Source organism: Alexandromys fortis, unplaced genomic scaffold, assembly GCF_014885135.2.
Source record: "Alexandromys fortis isolate MF-2015 unplaced genomic scaffold, M_Fortis_MF-2015_v1.1 scaffold_44, whole genome shotgun sequence".
NCBI classification, from domain to species: Eukaryota; Metazoa; Chordata; class Mammalia; order Rodentia; family Cricetidae; genus Alexandromys; species Alexandromys fortis.
In genome coordinates this window covers 2,394,056-2,411,277 of record NW_026067921.1, presented here as the reverse complement: position 1 = coordinate 2,411,277, position 17,222 = coordinate 2,394,056, and the positions used below count along the sequence as shown (strand labels likewise).

Below are 17,222 nucleotides of genomic sequence, written 5' to 3'. Positions count from 1 at the left end.
TTTTCCCTCAGGGCTTTCATTCTGTTTGTCCCACTCTGTGTCTGGGTGGCTGGCCCCGGGTATCTTCCTCTCTTTCTCTTTCCTCTCCCTCTCTTGAGCCTAAAGTCCCTCTCTTATTTATTTTCTCTGTCCACAGCCCCTCCTATCCCTCTACTGCCTAGCTATTGGCCTTTCCGCTTTTTATTAGACCAATCAGGTGCCTTAGGCAGGCAAGGTGAAACAGCAACACATCTTTACATAGTGAAACAAATACAGCAGAAACAAATGTTCTAGATCTTTGCCTAGTTAAAGTAATATTCCACAATATTTCCCCCTTTTGTCTAAATAAAAAGAAAGATTTTAACTTTAACATAGTAAGACTATATACAATAGGAGTAATTATCAAGTAAGAATTACATTTACAATATCCAGTCCATTTTTATTTAGCAAATTCAGAGAAACCACTTTATTATCCAACCTATCTTGATGAGTCCAAAGTTCTGTACCTAATTTACCTTCTATCATAACTAAAAAAATTGTAACTATAACTATCTAGTCTTCAACTCCATCAAAGATCCCAGAAGGCTGTAACATTACCTGAGTAAACAGGAAGTGCAGAGCAAAGATCTTCCCAAACTGTAGAAAGGTCAGAAACATCTCACTGCCTGGACAGTCACCCAAGCTTCCCATGCAATGCTGGGCCATCTGTCGTTGGCCTTCAAGCCTAGGATATTGGGCAGACTTTTCTATGAAGCAGGAATTTTGATGGGCTGTCCCACTTTGTCTTAGCAAAGTTCAGCAGTCACTTTCCTTTGTGTCCCGCCTGTCTAGTCTGGACAGCATATTGTCAGCAGTAAGACAAGGGCAGTTTCTTGCCCAAATGGCTACCTTTGCCACAGTGAAAGCGAACTCCATATGGAGGTTCTTCACTGCCCGTCATCCTTTTATGAAGCTGATTGGTGCTGCTGGGAGCAGACGTGTCCCACAGTCATGAGAAGCCTTAGGTTATGAAGCATCTTAAATGTCATGTTCTGTGGGTTTCTAAAGCATTTGGAGCACATGTATCTATCTAAAATACATCTGTTTAACCTAGAAAACACACTAATATGACTGCAAGCTTAATTATTATAGATGAATAACTACTAACCTGCCTTTCTTAGTTATACGTTTCATTTTTCAATGAGCTGCATGCATAAGAACAATACCCCATACAAGAGTAGAAACATACACACAATATAAAAAATAAATTTGTATCAATATACCAAAATCCACACCAATGAAAAATATTTGAGGTTAATGGTTGTCTTTTTAACCTATATATCTATATGCCCCCCCCAAATGATGACAAACATTTATAACCTACCAAATGACCAAAAACTACACACCCTGCCTCTTGGGAATGTGGGCATTACATTCTCCAGACTGCTTCCTGCTGTCTGAGGGCAATGGCGTTTGTAGCAAACCTTGAGAAAATTGAGATAATAGTCAAGTCCTGGGAAAACTAACAGTAACATTCGTTGTCAGTCTCAGAACTGTTCCCATAGTAGAGGGACCAGAATATCTGTCACCTGTCTTATAATCTTTCTTGGTTTATTTCTTAATGTCTGTAGCCAAGATTTTCAGGAAGTTTCCCCCAATCAAACCTGATCTCTATTAATCTCGAAGGAATCCACAACCTTTCATTTCCTGTGAAAACAAAAGCATAACCTCTCCCCTATCACCATACATTCTCTGACTTCCATTTTAAAGTTAAGACATTCCTAAAGTATCTAGGCTGGTTTACCTTAGCTGTCCCTTGTACAATCAAATGTCTCTCAGCCGCTGTCATTCACTCATGAACATTCAAAAGATCCAAAGTCAACACAACACCATGCGGGATCCACGTCCCTGTGTATTTTCCATCTTTGTGGGCCTTTCCTCTTTATATTACTTTTCTTTCTCTTTAAAGACTTTATATTACATCACTCTCTCCTTAAAGACTTTATATTACGTCACTCTCTTTAAAGACTTTATATTACGTCACTCTCTTTAAAGACTTTATATTACGTCACTCTCTCTTTAAAGACTTTACTGCTTTAAACTATTTTTCCCATTACTGTTTATACTCATTTTTTCTTTCTTAAGCCAATGTACATTTTTAAACACACTGTATCCTTTTGCCCATCTGGATCTGACTTACTGCCTGTCTCTAGCCTTTCCTGACCTTGTGAGCCAAACATTAAACTGCTAAGCAGCTTGGCATTGGCGGCTGGCTCTGTGCCCACTTGGGTCCAGGAAGCCAGGCTTTAGGCCTTGAGGGCCTGGCCAAGAGATTCCTTCAACTGAGAGCTGCGTCTAACTGGGAGCTGCATTCAAACCCAAACCCACTCCCCACCACCCACCCCAATCCCGGAAGTTGGTTTTTTACTTAGCTTTTTGTCTCTACCTATCTACTCAAGTGCTTCCTGTACAGCAGAGCCTCTTAAAGGAGCCTTGACCATTTTCTTTTCTTTTTTTTTTTTCCAACTTTCTCAGGCCCTATGTGGAAATTCAGGCCCCACGTTGGAACACCAAATGTATCAAGCTTTCTTCTGGACCACCAACCAGCTCCCAAATCATGGTGTGTGTACACATATGCAGACAGGCACGTGGTGCACATACACATATGCAGGCAAAAATTCATACATAGAAAATAAATCTTTAAAAAATGAGTTGTTTGGTTTATTTATTTATTTATTTATTTATTCATTCATTCATTCATTTTGCTTTTCAAGACAGGGTTTCTCTGTAACGTTGGAGACTGTCCTGGAACTCACTCTGTAGACCAGGCTGGCCTCGAACTCATGGGATCCACCTGTTTCTGCCTTCCAAGTGCTGGGATTAAAGGCATGCACCACCACCACCTGGCTTTTAAAAAAATAAAAGTAGAGAGGGCATGGTGGTAGGTGCCTTTAATTCCAGCACTTGGGATGTGGAGGCAGGCACATCTGTGAGTTCAAGGCCAGCCTGGTCTACAGAGTGAGTTAAAGGACAACCAGGGCTCTGTTAGACAGAGAAACCTTGTCTTGAAAAACAAAAACAAATACCAAAGGTAGAAAAATCCAAGCTGGAGTGTGGCTCGTGGGAGAGCGTCTGCCTGGAATGCAAGCCTGACGTCTTGGGCTCTACCCCGAACACCTCGAGCCCTCTAGGGAATCAAGCTCTCGGTCATCCCTGGTAAGATTGAAGCCGACCTGGGCGACCTGAGACACTGTCTTAACAAAAATCAAATAAACAAAATAAGATCTTTTCAAATGTGGATGCAGCCTTGGGATATTAGAATTTGAGACGCGAGTGATCTGGAGAGTGTTCCTTCCGTCTGATGCACCTGGTGAGTCTCAAGCACTACCGGAGAATGGATGGGGAAGTGGGGAAGGTGAGCTACCCATAATCCCAGCCCTCATCTCCTGTCACTGACCACTCATGACCACTTGGTCTTCAGAGGCTTTCCATTCCCAGCCTCTTCGGCTTTTCCACCCCCACAATCTCTACATCTCCACAGACAGCTTTCATGACTAAGTTATAACTTTAGACATTTGATATCCGTCTTCTCCTCCAGCTCTTCTGCCTCCCTCTCGAACTGTTCTGGGGAAATCTCTAGTCCAGTGTGCCTCTCCTTTGTTCTGTTCATTAATTACCTTTAACTTCCTTCCACATAAGTTGGGAGTCCCGGGGCGATCACACGTATCACACTCTCTCTGACGCACTGACAGCCATGCAAGGGCATCCTTCTGCCCCACCTACCATCAATCTCCTGGACCGTAAGTTCTGCTGCACGGAGCTGTGCTCCACACATTGCCAACCTCAGCCAGGTCCTTGATGCCACCCAGCAGATGCCGAGTTCAGAGCTGAATCCTATCACCTCTGCAATCTGACCATCTTCACGCTGAGATGTTTCCTCCCCTGGAGGTCTTGTTCTCAATGGCTGGACCAGTGTCCTCTCCTGCACCTGCCCCTCCTCAACACCATCTCCTGCTAAAGTCATTCCTCCACTGTCCTCACAGAACGGTTGAGGGAAGAGTGGTGTTAGCAAGGTCTCCTTCCTGCTATTCATGGCTCTACTTTTGCCCATGCTGTCTTCTACAGGATCTCTGGGAGATTCCTAAGGGGAGGGAACCTGATGAGGGAACTTGAGAAGCAAGGAGACCAGAGTCCTGACTCCACTCAGGCAGGTCACCCCAACTTCTCTCATTGAATCCCCATGCTGGGAAATGAGGTGGAAGCTGATGCTTTACAAGCCTGAAGGGGGCTGGGGGTGGGTGGGAGGGGTGGGGAGTGGGGGCATGGGGAGGACCTGTTCTAGGGCAGGGAAACGAAGCTCTACAAAGTCCCTCGATATCTTCACACTAAATGAAGTTTAGAGCCACATTGCCCAGGCTCAGAGTCTGACGGTCATTTGACCAGCAGGATTCGATAAAATGCATCTATTTTTTGATCTGTAAAATGGAGAAAATACTAGTATCTTTTAGGGTTGCAACAAGCAATTAGTACAGTTTCATAACAAAGTTTTACTCATGTGCACATGTGTATTTGACACGAGTGTGTGGGTGCCCAGGCAGGCCAGAAGAGAGCGTTAGATTTGTTAGAGCTGAAGTTACAGGGGTGCTTGGAATCTTGTCCTCTGTAAGAGCAGATAAGTTTCTTAACACTAGCCCCTAATACGCAATCTCTTCTTGTCCAGAGAGAATCTAGGCACATTCAAGTATTTTCCAGGCTAAGAGGAAAATTAATATCAGACTTTCTGGTTTGATCTGAACTGTGTTTCTTTCTGAGTTTCTTCAGAAAGGTCCTTGGAGCCAGGCTGCTGGAGAGGCGGGTCAGTCCGTGGCTATCAATCACCAGCTAAGTCCCGCCCTCAGAGTAGCGTCACAGTTTGTGTGTCCAATCATGAGCAAAGCGCCGCCCCACAGCGAATTATTGTTATTTTTCTTGTCCCGCCGACCCCCGCGGCGTCAGCTTCGCGTCAGTAGAACGCGACGTTAGCAGCGCGCGACGGTGTTGCTCCCGGCTCGGAATTTCGAGCTTACTCGCAGCATGTCGGTCATCTTCGCCCCTGACTGGCTTCGCGGCAAGGCTAAGGTCAACCAGGAGACCATCCAGCGGGTGAGCGTCCCCGAGGAGGGGTCCTGGTGCTGGCGTTTCCTGCAGGGGCCGGACCGCTGTGGGGACAGCCTGGATGCGGGGTAGGGATGGGAGCTGGGTCAGATCGGCGCCTGCTCGGGGCCCCCACCTGATGGCACCCTACACTTCGCCCGCCTTTCAGCTCCTGGAGGAGAATGACCAGCTGATCCGCTGTATCGTGGAGTATCAGAACAAGGGCCGAGCGAACGAGTGCGTCCAGTAAGTGCACCGGGGACGTGCGGCAGTCTGGGTGATGGAATCGCCTGTGAGAAAAGGGAGGTGCGAAAGAGGTTACTTCCCCTCGGTGACGCTGCATGCCTAACTATCGTAGCTTCTGTCAGGCTGCAGCGTGAGGATGGCCACAAGAGTAAGGCGAGCTAAGACTGCATAGCCAGACTCTGTGTCCCCTGCCCTCTTTAGGTTATTTATTATTTACTTGCTACTCAAGACCACAGAGATAGCTTATGGTAGAACCTGGACTTATTCAGGCTTTCACATAAGCCCTGCCAACTGATGACAGGGGAGCATCCGAAAGCTAGGCTCAGATAAGTACCGTGGTCTGTTGATTCGTGGATTTCATGTCCATTCCCAATAATAAGTCAGGGCATTTGATTAACTAGAAGTCAGTCTGTGAGAGATACACATGGACAACAAAGGGATTTCCACATTAAACTAAAGGTTAATTCAATCTGGGCGGTGGTGGTGCACACCTTTAATCCCAGCGCCCAGGAGGCAGAGGCAGACGGATCTCTGTGAGTTCGAGGCCAGCCTGGTCTACAAGAGCTAGTTCCAGGACAGGTTCCAAAGCTACAGAGAAACCCTGTCTTGAAAAAACAAAACAAAGTTAATTAAGGATAGAATTAATGTGCTTTCTTTGGTGTATCAGAATGGGACCCTTTTCTAAATCTGGTCCAAGAATTAGCCACCTGCAACCCTCTCTAAATACCTCAGTGGGACAGCAGAATTTCCATTTTGAGGTGTTTATGTTTGACTCCAACATTTGGTGGTTTGCTGTTTTACACGTTCTCATGCTTAGAAAATGCCTGCCAGCCGCACATTTTTCTTTACTACATTGACTCTTGTGCAGTGGTAGGAAAGATCTACAAATCTCCTATCCTGCTTTTTCACATTGTGGAGGTTGCACTTCCCAAGTCTGATAATTCTTCCTGAATGGCAAGCAGTTGAGAATCGCTATAGTCATATGCTCACCTTGATCATGGAAAGGGCTCCTCTGTCTCTCTCTCTCTCTCTCCAAGGTTTCTCTATGAGGTTGCTCTATAGGCCAGGCTGACATTGAACTCAGAGATTCACCTGCCTCTGCCTCCCGAGTGTTGGGTGTACAACAGACTAGGAATTGTTATTTGCTGTACTGGGGAATAAGAAGCACAAAAGATTCCAAATCTCTTGTGGAGCTGACATTCTAGAGTCCAGAGTCCAAAGGGAGGGATGGAAAGTTGGCTCAGAGGTTAAGAGCACTTGTTGCTCTTGCAGAGGACCCAGGTTCAATTCCCAGTAGTAGTGGCTCACAACCATCTGTAACTATAGTGCAGGGAATTTGATGCCCTGGGCACCAGGCATGTACGTGGTACCCATACATACATGCAGGCAGGCAAAACACACACAGAATCCAGAGGGAAGACATGTAATCATAAGTGCTTTGATGGGATAAAGCAGGGGTCTGATAGAGCACCTTGCCTGTCTGCACAGGAGATTCAGAGTTCAATTTCCATCAGCACAAAAAATCAAACAGGGTAAGTGGGGAGTGGGGTGCAGAGTGTCTCTAATAAGGTAGCATTGGGTGAAAACCTGAGCCCCAGAGGTAAGTAAGGGAGGGTAAAGGTACTGAATAACCACAGGGCATGTGTAGGAGACCCTGGGCTCAGAAGTTAGCAAAGGGGAGGCCATAGGAAATGAGCACACAGAAGTAACTGGAGAGACCCATCACCTAAGACCTCGTAGGAGGGAGATGGCATCTTTAGGGGGTTTAGAACAGTTATGGAATTGTGCTGTGATCCCTCCAACTCTGGGGAATACAGCAGGGTTTCGGCCGGGCGGTGGTGGTGCACACCTTTAATCCCAGCACTCGGGAGGCAGAGGCAGTGTGATCTACAGAGCAAGTTCCAGGACAGGTAGGCCATGGGCTGAGGGAACTGCTCTTGTAGTCCCAACAAAGAAGTCGTGGTTGCTTGAACTAGAGGGAATCTGTGTGAGTGAAAGGAGAATGGATGAGAGTCTAAGGTAAGTGAGAAGGTTGCTGAAATGAGGTGTTGTTGGGGAATATTAAGGTGTGTTACTTTTGTTTATGTTGCATTTGTTTAACTCTATGAAGCTGTGGTGTTACTTGTCTAAAACTCCTGATGGTCTAATAAAGATCTGAACAGTCAATAGCGAGGCAGGAGAGAGGATAGGCGGGCTGGCAGGCAAAGAAGATAAATATAGAAGGAGAAATCTTAGAGGAAAGGAAGAAGGAGCAAGATAGAACAAGAAGAGGAGGACGTCAGGGGCCAGCCACCCAGCTAGCTGCACAGCCAGACAGGGAGTAAGAAGGAAAGAAAAGATATACAGGAATAGAGAAAGATAAAAACCCCAAGGCCAATGATAGGTGGGATAATTAGTTAAGAAAAGCTGGCAAGAAACAAGTCAAGCTAAGGCTGGGCATTTGTAACTAAGAATAAGCCTCCATGTGTGATTATTTGGGAGCTGGGTGGTAGGCCACCCCCCAAGAGAGCCCAAAATAGTAAAGAGTAAAAAACAACCAATAACAAGGTGTGTTGATGCACTTGGGAAGGCAGAGGCAGGTGGGTCAAAAGCAAAATAAATAAATAATAAAAAGAGGGTTTATGACCTGTGTCATTCAGGGGAATACCATTCCAGCACAGTGAGCCAGTTCTCTTCTAGCTGGTATGGTGAGCAAACACGAGCCTCTAATCCTTGTCTTTCGCTCACAGGTACCAGCATGTGTTGCACAGAAATCTCATTTACCTAGCTACCATCGCAGATGCCAACACAAGCAGCCTCACGAAGGCAGTGGAGTAACTCCAGGAGGCTGTTTGCCAGGACCAACTGAAGGGGACACATCTTCTGTGAAATAGAGACACAGTTGTAAGGGACTAAGCCGCTTAGAACGCGGGCAAAAAGGCTGTGATTCGTTTGGACTCTGAAGAAAGTTGCTACTAACTCCTCTATATCTTAGTGTAAATATTTTAGTAATAAAACAGATCCCACAGTAAAACGGAATGGAGGCAATGTGGCAGCAGTGCCATTGTCACGGTCAACAAAATCAATAGTGCTTCTTAATTCTCTGGTATCAAATGATAACCAGTCTTTCTCTGTCCCACCAGCCAGCTCTCAGATAACGACATAGAGACTTGTTAGTTATGAAACCTTGGTCTTGCTAGCTCTGTTAACTTAAATTAATACATTTCTACTAACCCTCGCTCTGTCACACGCTGCCCACCCTGCTTCCATGTCCCCTGGCATCTCATCTGCACTTCATCCCACTTCCTCCTCTCCTCCAGAAAGTCCTGCCTCTTCCTCCTGCCCAGCTATTAACTGTTCAGCTCTTTATTACGCCAGTCACAGCAATATACCTTCATACAGTATACAAGTATCCCACAACAGTGACGTTCACTTCTCTTCAGTATCCCAAAATGCCTCTTTGTGATATATCCCACATCAGCTGAGGCTGTCTCACAGCCCTGATTTTCACACTATTTCAAATCTACGCTATAAAAAATGCCCAAGTTTCTTTTCAGGGAGAGAGGTTGAAGCAAAAATCCCTGCTTAAGGCTGAATTACATACACATCAAAGAGAATCAAGCAAAGGGTGCATTCAGAGCTGAGAAGCAAATAATAGTAATAATAATAATAATTTAATAGCCAGCACTAGGCACATCTGGGAGATAGAGGCAGGAGGTCGTCAGCCTAGGCCACATGAGATCCTGAAAAAGGGAAAATGTATTTGTTAGCATATAAAAAATAGGTTTAACAATGACTTTTTTGTTGTTGATTGGTTTTTAAGACAGGGTTTCTCTCTATTGTCTGCTGTCCTGGAACTCTCTGTAGACCAGGCTGGCTTCAAACTCACAGAGCAATGGCATTTTCATAGTTACACATAATGTATTTTGATCCTATTTACTTCTATTACTCTTGTTTGACCCCTTCCAATTTGAAAGCTTGATCTATAACATAGATGCAATTGAAAGGTATTTTGCGTTTGTGCTGTGGAACAGTCGGCCATGAAGGTCAGACGCCAAATGTATCAGTCTGCTCTCTGTTGAGGTGATACAACACCGTGACAAAAGCAGCTTGTGGAGGAGAGAGTTGATTTCCTTAAACGTCCCAGTCCATCATGAAGAGCAGTGAGGGCAGGAACTGAAACAGACAGGTTTACTGGCTTCCTCTCTTGTTGGAAAGACTGAAATCTGTTAGTTGCTCAGCCCCAGAGGTTGGCTATCTCATCAGTCCCAATCATACGCTGGAGGCCTGGAAGATTCCTGGAGCTGCTGCTCTTGTCTATGTTGGAATCCCAAATAAGTTGGTTTAATATCAACCAGCAAAGGGCAGATGAACTTACCAAAGACAGTGAAAGCAAGCAAAAGTCAAAGTCTCCTAGGTCTTTTTATCTGGAAAAAGAAAAGTATGACTCAGATTTGGGATGAATCTTCTTTTGAATAATCCAATCAAAAATCCCTCAACGGAGTGTCCAGAGGCTTGGATTTTGGTTGGTTCCGGTTGCAATCAAGTTGATAACCAAAGCAGACCGTTATAGGATGATTCTACAGACAGGAGGTACTAGCAGTCACCAGACTGACAGTGTAGAGGTGTCCAGAGTAGGGGTTAAGGGAGGAGGGAGAAGGGAATATGGCTGCACCACTGAACTGTACTTAAAAATGGTAACAATAATATAACATAGGCTTTTACAATTATATAAAACAGTTTTGTAAGAATGGCGGTGTGTCACTTATAATCATATGTCGTCATAAAGCCAAGTACTTAGGGCTGAAAAGCTTTCAACAAATGGCCATGGAACACAGGCCTCCAAGATTTGAGTCCCACTGTACCCGACACACGAAGACTATTTATTATGTAATATTTTTATTGATTATTTGGAAATTTCACATAATGTACTCTGAGCATATTCACGTCCAGCCCTCCCAGGTCTATCCCTAAACCTTGTGATTGTCCCCAAAACAGAAGAAAAAAAAAGTTCAATTTTGTGTTGCTCGTACACTCGCCAGAGCACGGTCACAGTCCCAGCGGCCAGCCCCTCAAAGAAGACCGTCCTTCCCCACCTCCACCAGCAGCCGTCAGCTCTGAAGAGCTGCACTTCGGCATCTTTACCACCATTTTTAATGGTTCTCCGAAGACTGAATTTAAACATAAAAGGAGAAACTTAAATTCCTAGATGACAACAGGAGAAAGTTTTCATGAATTTGAAGTCAATATATCCATTTTCCTTCTCCCCATTTCTCTGTCCTCTCTCCCTCCCCCTTGCTTCTCTTCTCCCTTCCATGTAAATGGAACCCAGTCCATCACACACTCTCAGCAAGTCCTCTACCACTGAGCTGTATCCCCAGCCTACAGGAACTCCTGCGTGCAGAAGCACAAACTGAAACAAAACCAGGGATCAGCTGAGCACTATAATAAACTCTGGCAGAGGCATCCTTCAGGGTCTAGCCCGGATAAAGCAGTCCTTAAGCCCTCGCCAAGGAAGCCAAAACTATGGCAGAAAACCACACCCATCAAAATGGAGAGTACAACCTCAGAATACCTACAAAACAACTCCCACACCTAATGCTCAGGGAACGTTGCCCAAGAGGGGACAGACTAAGAGACAGAGAATCGGGGAGTTTGTTGTGTGATTGTCTCCTAGTAATGTCAGAAGCTACACCCATAGAGCTCACCAACAAGACTGCTTAGACAGCTGAACAGGGCCAACAGCAGAATGCCAAACTGGACAGGGGACAGCCCATGAGTTTTCAGCCCCACACAAAGAGCTACAGACAACCAAGGAATGCTGCCTGGGAGAAATCGGCTTCCTCGGGAAGAGTACACTAAACCAAGTGGTCATCCAATGTCAAATGGTCAGCCCTGAAAACATACATGCAAGTAACATACGGACTGAGCAGGCTGTATGTAAGGATATATATGTACGTTCATATACATACATATATTTAGCAGCAATTAATGAAAAAAGAAGCCATGGATTTGGTGAGAGCAAAGGCTATATGGAAGGGCTTGGAGGGAGGAAAGAGAAGTCGAATGTGGTATAAATTGTAGTCCCCCAAATAAAAGAAATAATTTTTTAAACTAACAAAAATATTATAAAACTCTTATGAATAACTTCCAGCTCTAGGAGATAACGTTTTTGTTGATAAAAGAATTAAGAAAAAAAATCTTTGGCAGAAGACAGTCGAAAGCAATGAAATGCCAAGGCCAAGATTGTGAGAAAGTATTCGCCATCATAACCAGCAAGAATTACACATATCTATCTTCCTAACAAAGCATTTGTACCCTGAGCTCTTCACAGCTCATAGACAAGGAGCTAGATTTAAAAGGTTTGTGACAAGGATTCCAAAATCCTGGAAGTGACACTTGACAGAAGAGGCAGAATGGCCAGTAAGGACAGAAACAGAGCTGTTTCTCTGAGGTTGGAGCGAAGGTGGGGACGAACCTTCCAAAACAGGGTAAGGTTTGTTTGTATATTTTTTATTTCACATTTTATGTGTACCTGGGAATCTCCTGGAACTGTTACAGAATTTGTGAGCCCCCTGAACCCAGGTCTTCTACAAGAACAGTAAGCACTCTTTTCTATTTTTATATACTTATCTTTTTTGATTTATTTATCTCTACATAGCCCTGGTTGTCCTGGAACTCACAGAGATCCGCCTGCCTCGGCCTCCCGACTGTGGGATTAAAGGCGTGCGCCACCACCGCCCAGCACTTGAGAGTCTTTTAACTCGAGACACACAGGGTAAGGACATTTATCAGAGCCCGTTTTATTTATGCACCCGGAGGGAGAAAACCAGCCAAGTGCCACGTCGGCTCCGGACACGTCCACTTCACTACCGCCTTCGTTCTCCGGCCCGACGACCTGAACTCTCGCGATGCCGGGCGAGCCGCGGTTGACAGCTGGCACACGTCTGCGGGCTTGGGATTGGACCGCTGGCTCGGGGGGGGGGCGGGGCGCGGAGGGACTCTCGCGAGCTTTACCTCCAGTCTCGCGAGCCTTGGCGTGGCACTGGGCGGCTGGCCCCAGCCCTGAGGAGGTGGCGTTCCGTTGGTGACGTTGGGCTCCGGCGGCGCCGGCAGGGCGTTCTCCTGCGCTGACCCGGAGCTGTGCGGCCAGGTGAGGAGTTCAACGGGAGTGCGGGCGGCCGGGGCCAGGGCCGGGGCCGGGGCGGGCGGGAGGCCTCCCAGCGGCCTCGCCCCTGTCGGGCGGGCCCGGCTCCGCCCCGCTCGCCCGCCCTCAGCGCCCTCCTCCCTGTCCGCAGCTCCCGCCGCCGCCGCCGAGCTCGCGATGGGCGCCCAGGACCGACCGCAATGCCACTTCGACATCGAGATCAACCGGGAACCGGGTGAGCCGGGGTCGGCCGCTGGTGGCGGAGTGCGCTGCGGGGCCGGTCGGGAGTGGGGAGCAGCGGGGAAGAGCAGACGGGCGGCCTCCCGCAGTCCCGGCGGTGCGTGTCCCTCGGAGTCCAGCCTGGCTGGTCAGCGCTGCGAAGTTGCCGTGGTCACGAGCCGGGCACCCGCCTCGCAGTTTCCCTTGAGAGTCTTCGCCCAGGATTTCGTGACTTAGGGGACAGAACGGCTCGTGTGTGTCCTGTAGCCCCTGAATTGCATCGTGGATACGCTGCAGCTGTGTGTTTTTGTCATAGGAATTCCATAGTGTTCAGCCATTCATTAATACACATGCATACACATAGACACGCACAGACTTACACATACATGCGTGCACGTGTACACACACGCACAAATAAGACATACATATAAACACACACACCCCTCCCCGATATCTTGTTTCAGGCACAGCGTTCTTTTGTTTTTCGAGACAGGGTTTTTCTGTATAGCCCTGCCTGTCCTGGAACTCACGCTGTAAATCAGACTGGCCTCGAACTCAGATCCGCCTCCTGCTGCCTCGAGCACTAGGGTTTCAAATGTGTGCCACCACGCCCGGCTATGCTCAAGAGTTCTAAACTGCAGAAATTTTAACTGAAAGTGTGTTGTGTGTGCCACATTTTATATTGTGGATTTCTTAGAAGAGCTCGTCCTGGGCTTGCCCTTCGGTACAGTAGTGAGAACAGAGCTCCCGTTCTTATGTTTGCATCCTGTTGGAAGAAGACGGGCAGTAGACAGAAGGTAAAACATGGTCTGTCTAGTGGTGCTGTTCAGTAAGGTGGTGAGAAGATGGCATTTCAGGATGGGAAGCTGAGCCTTGTGGCTGTATTTGAGAACTGCTTCGCAGTGGACAGCAGTGTGCATAGGTTCTGAGACAGTACTTGTGTTTTTAAGGGAAAGTAAAATCCAGTGTGGCTGGAGTAGAGGGAAGAGAATAAGGAGACCCCTGACTCCATGACTGAGGAAGACGATGCAGGGTTCTGAACAAAGAAATGAAGTGATCCTAAAGGTTTTGTTTCTCCCGTTTGACATTCCAACCTTACTGTTTTTGCAATTCATTCAGCATTTACCAGACTTACTGTGAAGACTTTTTCCACAGATCTTTGCACACCTAATGTGTGAGCATACTCAGAAAACAATAATTAGTTACTTAGGAATATAACTTGGAAGTATTTTCCTAGAATGACCAAATACTTGGCTTTGATCCCCACAGATACCAATCTAAAAATGAGGTGGACTAAAGTCTCTTGCAATAGCCAGTTCTATTCAGAGCATCAGACAGTTTATACTCTGAGGGTTATGAAGAGTCATAGGAGTGAAGTATGCAGTCACAAGGACAACCCACTCATGACAAAGACATGTTTTTTCCATGGAGGCAGATAAACAAAGAATAGCCAGTTGTAATCAGTAATCTAAAGTGCGCTCACTCTTGTCTGTCACACCTGGAGGGTCACGGGTGCACATTCCAAGAACAGTTCCTGTTTTTGAAGGAACTGAGGTCACAGGACTGTTGTCTTTTTTCCTTAGAGTTTTCTCACAAGCACATTGACCTGCTGAGACCTCTCAGCAGCTCCTCTTTTAGTTTTCTTAAGAATCTGGCCTGGGAGTTTGTAAATTTAAGGCCCTCCTGAGCTACAAATTGAGTTTGAACCTTGAGACCAGCCTGAGCAACTTAACGGAGTGTCTCAAAAAGCGTAAAGAGCGCACTGGCAGAGTGGCTAGACTTGAAGGCTAATGAACCAAGGTTTTACTGTTTTTGGTCTTGTGTGTGTGTTTATAAAAACTTGAGGGATGAAGTTTACTTTTTATTCCTTGTTTTATCTTTTACTTTTTACTTTTGATACCTAGGGCATCAGGCATGTTGACCAGTGCTCTTTGCTAAACCACCTACTCAGTCCCTCCCTTCCCACCTGCTCTGAGCCCTGTTATTTTTCTTTTTGGTTTGTTTCATGACCAGAGCTTATGTTTGTCCCTGAAAATAAACTACTGAAGCATATTACTTCCTTCCCATCAGACTGTATCTTCAGAATGCCTCCTGTTCCGTTCCAAGTTCTAAACGCTGGAAGTGTCAAATATTCCCTGTTTTCTACAAAATAATGCCATTCAATTAAGCTGTTTCTTGAAAGCTACAGTTTGTTTCACAAAATCTTACTTCAGGTTAATATTTTGTTGTACAGTGGTCAGTTTTTGTATAGGATTTGCTCTGTAGTAAACTAACTCAAATTATACTTCCCTCTCTCTCTTTGTTTGGTTTTTCGAGACAGTTTCTCTGGCTGTCCTGGAACTCGAATTTTCATCAGGTTGGCCTGAAATTCACAAAGATTCCCCTCCTTTTGCCTCCCGAGTGCTGGGATTAAAGGTGTGCACCACCACTGCCTGGCCAAGTTATTTCTCTTTATAGCTAGAAATTATGACAGGTTTTTTTCTGATACTTTGTCCATTTCATTCAAAATTGAAGGCTAGACATCTATTTCAGTGGTAAAACATTTGCTTAATATGCACTCATGCATTAGGAGCCTGATTGGGTTAATGTGTTTATCCTAGCGCGCACACGTGTGTGTGTGTGTGTGTGTGTGTGTGTGTGTCTGTCTGTCTGTCTGTCTGTCTGTCTGTCTCTCTACGTATGTATGGGTTTACATCTGGCATTTTACATGGGTTCCAGGAATTCAACTTTAGGTCGTCATATTTGTGATCCAGGTGTTTTGTCTATTGAGTCATCTCCCCAGCCTGGCTTGTTTTTGTTTTTTGAGACAGGATTTCTCTTTATAGTCCTAGTTGTTCTGGGATTCACTCCGTAGATCAGGCTAGCCTTGAACACAGAGATACTCCTGCCTCTGCCTTCCAAATGCTGGGATAAGGCATGGCCTCTACCTCGGAACTACTTTTTATGGTAATACTAAAGCAGGATTTACACTTTTAGGAAGCTTTCCCTTGACTAACCTGAGAACTAATGAAATGTGTGCTTGGACGTTGTGTTAAAGCAATGTTTGAGTTTTGGTTTATATATGCTAATTAACAAGTGTGACCCATAACCCATAAGCAACAGCTTAGGAATTTTAAACAGTTCAAAAGAATATGGAGACCAGAATTTGTGAACTGTTTTCCAAGGCACAGTGTGTTCCTTTTTATTGTTGTTTATTGCAGACAGTATTGGTTCTTCTGAGTAACCTTTTCTCTCCTAGCTCCCAGGGAGTGGAACATGAGCATTGAGTGTTGAGTGTGGGTACAGTTTAGGTGATTGGCTCCAAACAGCTCAGAGAAGAAAGCTCCACAGACATCGTGGAAGAGCTTTCCTTCTAACTGTGCTGAGCAGAATAGACTCCTAAGGAGGGATATGCCCATCACTGACTGGGTCAACTGTTAATTAAGAATACTGGGGGCTGGGAGTGTATGTAGATTAACAGTGGAGTGCTTGCTGGGCATCTAGCAGGCCATGGGTTTGAGCTTTAGCCTCACAACCAAACATATTTTTTTAAACGGGTTATTAGTTTTGTATTAAAGGGTCTAATGTACAAGAAGGCTCTGTTAAAAAACACTTCAAATTGTACAGTATATGTGCTAGAACTCTTAACTGTGTATGGGATTGGTTGCTAAAAAGACAAAGAAGAGACTTATTATTATTACGGTACTTCCCAATAGTTCTTATGTGAAATATTTGTATTAGCTTGCTCACTGTTCTTTTCCCCTCATATATTTTGTTTCAGTTGGTCGAATTATGTTTCAGCTCTTCTCAGACATATGTCCAAAAACATGCAAAAACTTCCTATGCCTGTGCTCAGGTGAGTGAGGGTTTAGCCTGTTTTCAGTAAGACTCCTGGCTACTTGAGCTGCTTTATGGAAGGGGAACTTTCATAAAAATATAATTGTCTGTGAAGTGAGTTTTATAGCCAAAATGTTATTATTACTTCATATAAAATGAAGGAAACATTTCTTGAGAGGACAGGAGGAAAAAGAAATCATCTTTAAAATGAGAAGATTCTATTTCATGTAATACAATCTTTATGTGTTAACTTGTCAAATAGTACATCTTCAAAATTATTTTGAAAAAATTTTATTCAAATTTCAATTCTTAATACATTTAGCACTTCAAATTATAAAACGTAACACTGCTTTTCATTATGCATCATTGCAATGCCCTAGCCAAGCAGAAAAAACCAAGAGATAATGTTAAACATTATAAATAGCAAACTTCATTTTTAAAACTTTGATTTGAACACAAAGAGACACAACATTTGAGCTAATTTATTTCATTCATCTCCATTCTTATGTCTTGTAGCACACAGAATTGTTTCTGGATCAGTTTAAAACATAGACTGATACTGCTTTGTGTTACTTATTTTGATTTGTACATTATGTATGTTTGCTGTATACATGGTGTCATCTGTATATGCCTTACATCTCTCACAGTGTCAGCACATGGGAGGGATTTGACCACAGTTTAGCTTGTTGGTTATTCCTATGGAATGATGGGTTTGTAGCTAAAC

At 45.0% G+C, this 17,222-nt stretch overlaps 2 protein-coding genes across 5 annotated transcripts in view; both read left to right on the top strand.

The window, feature by feature from the left end:
- The first annotated feature begins 4,934 nt into the window (after positions 1-4,934).
- On the top strand, positions 4,935-9,112 carry Ss18l2 (SS18 like 2). The gene is made up of 3 exons (XM_050141799.1): positions 4,935-5,100; positions 5,261-5,337; positions 8,067-9,112. The coding sequence occupies exons 1-3, from the start codon at positions 5,032-5,034 to the stop codon at positions 8,152-8,154; spliced, it is 234 nt and encodes a 77-aa protein (XP_049997756.1). The 5' UTR covers positions 4,935-5,031; the 3' UTR covers positions 8,155-9,112.
- Positions 9,113-12,322: 3,210 nt separating this feature from the next.
- Nktr (natural killer cell triggering receptor) overlaps positions 12,323-17,222 on the top strand; it is a 34,913-nt gene continuing 30,013 nt past the window's right edge. For 3 of the 4 annotated variants that reach the window (XM_050141792.1, XM_050141790.1, XM_050141791.1), the window contains exons 1-3: positions 12,391-12,469; positions 12,615-12,698; positions 16,443-16,517. In XM_050141792.1, the coding sequence (XP_049997749.1) occupies positions 12,641-12,698; positions 16,443-16,517 (133 nt within the window). In that variant the 5' untranslated portion in view covers positions 12,391-12,469; positions 12,615-12,640. Of the gene's footprint in view, positions 12,470-12,614; positions 12,699-16,442; positions 16,518-17,222 lie in introns of all 4 variants that reach the window. The other variant, XM_050141789.1, reaches the window with a different exon arrangement.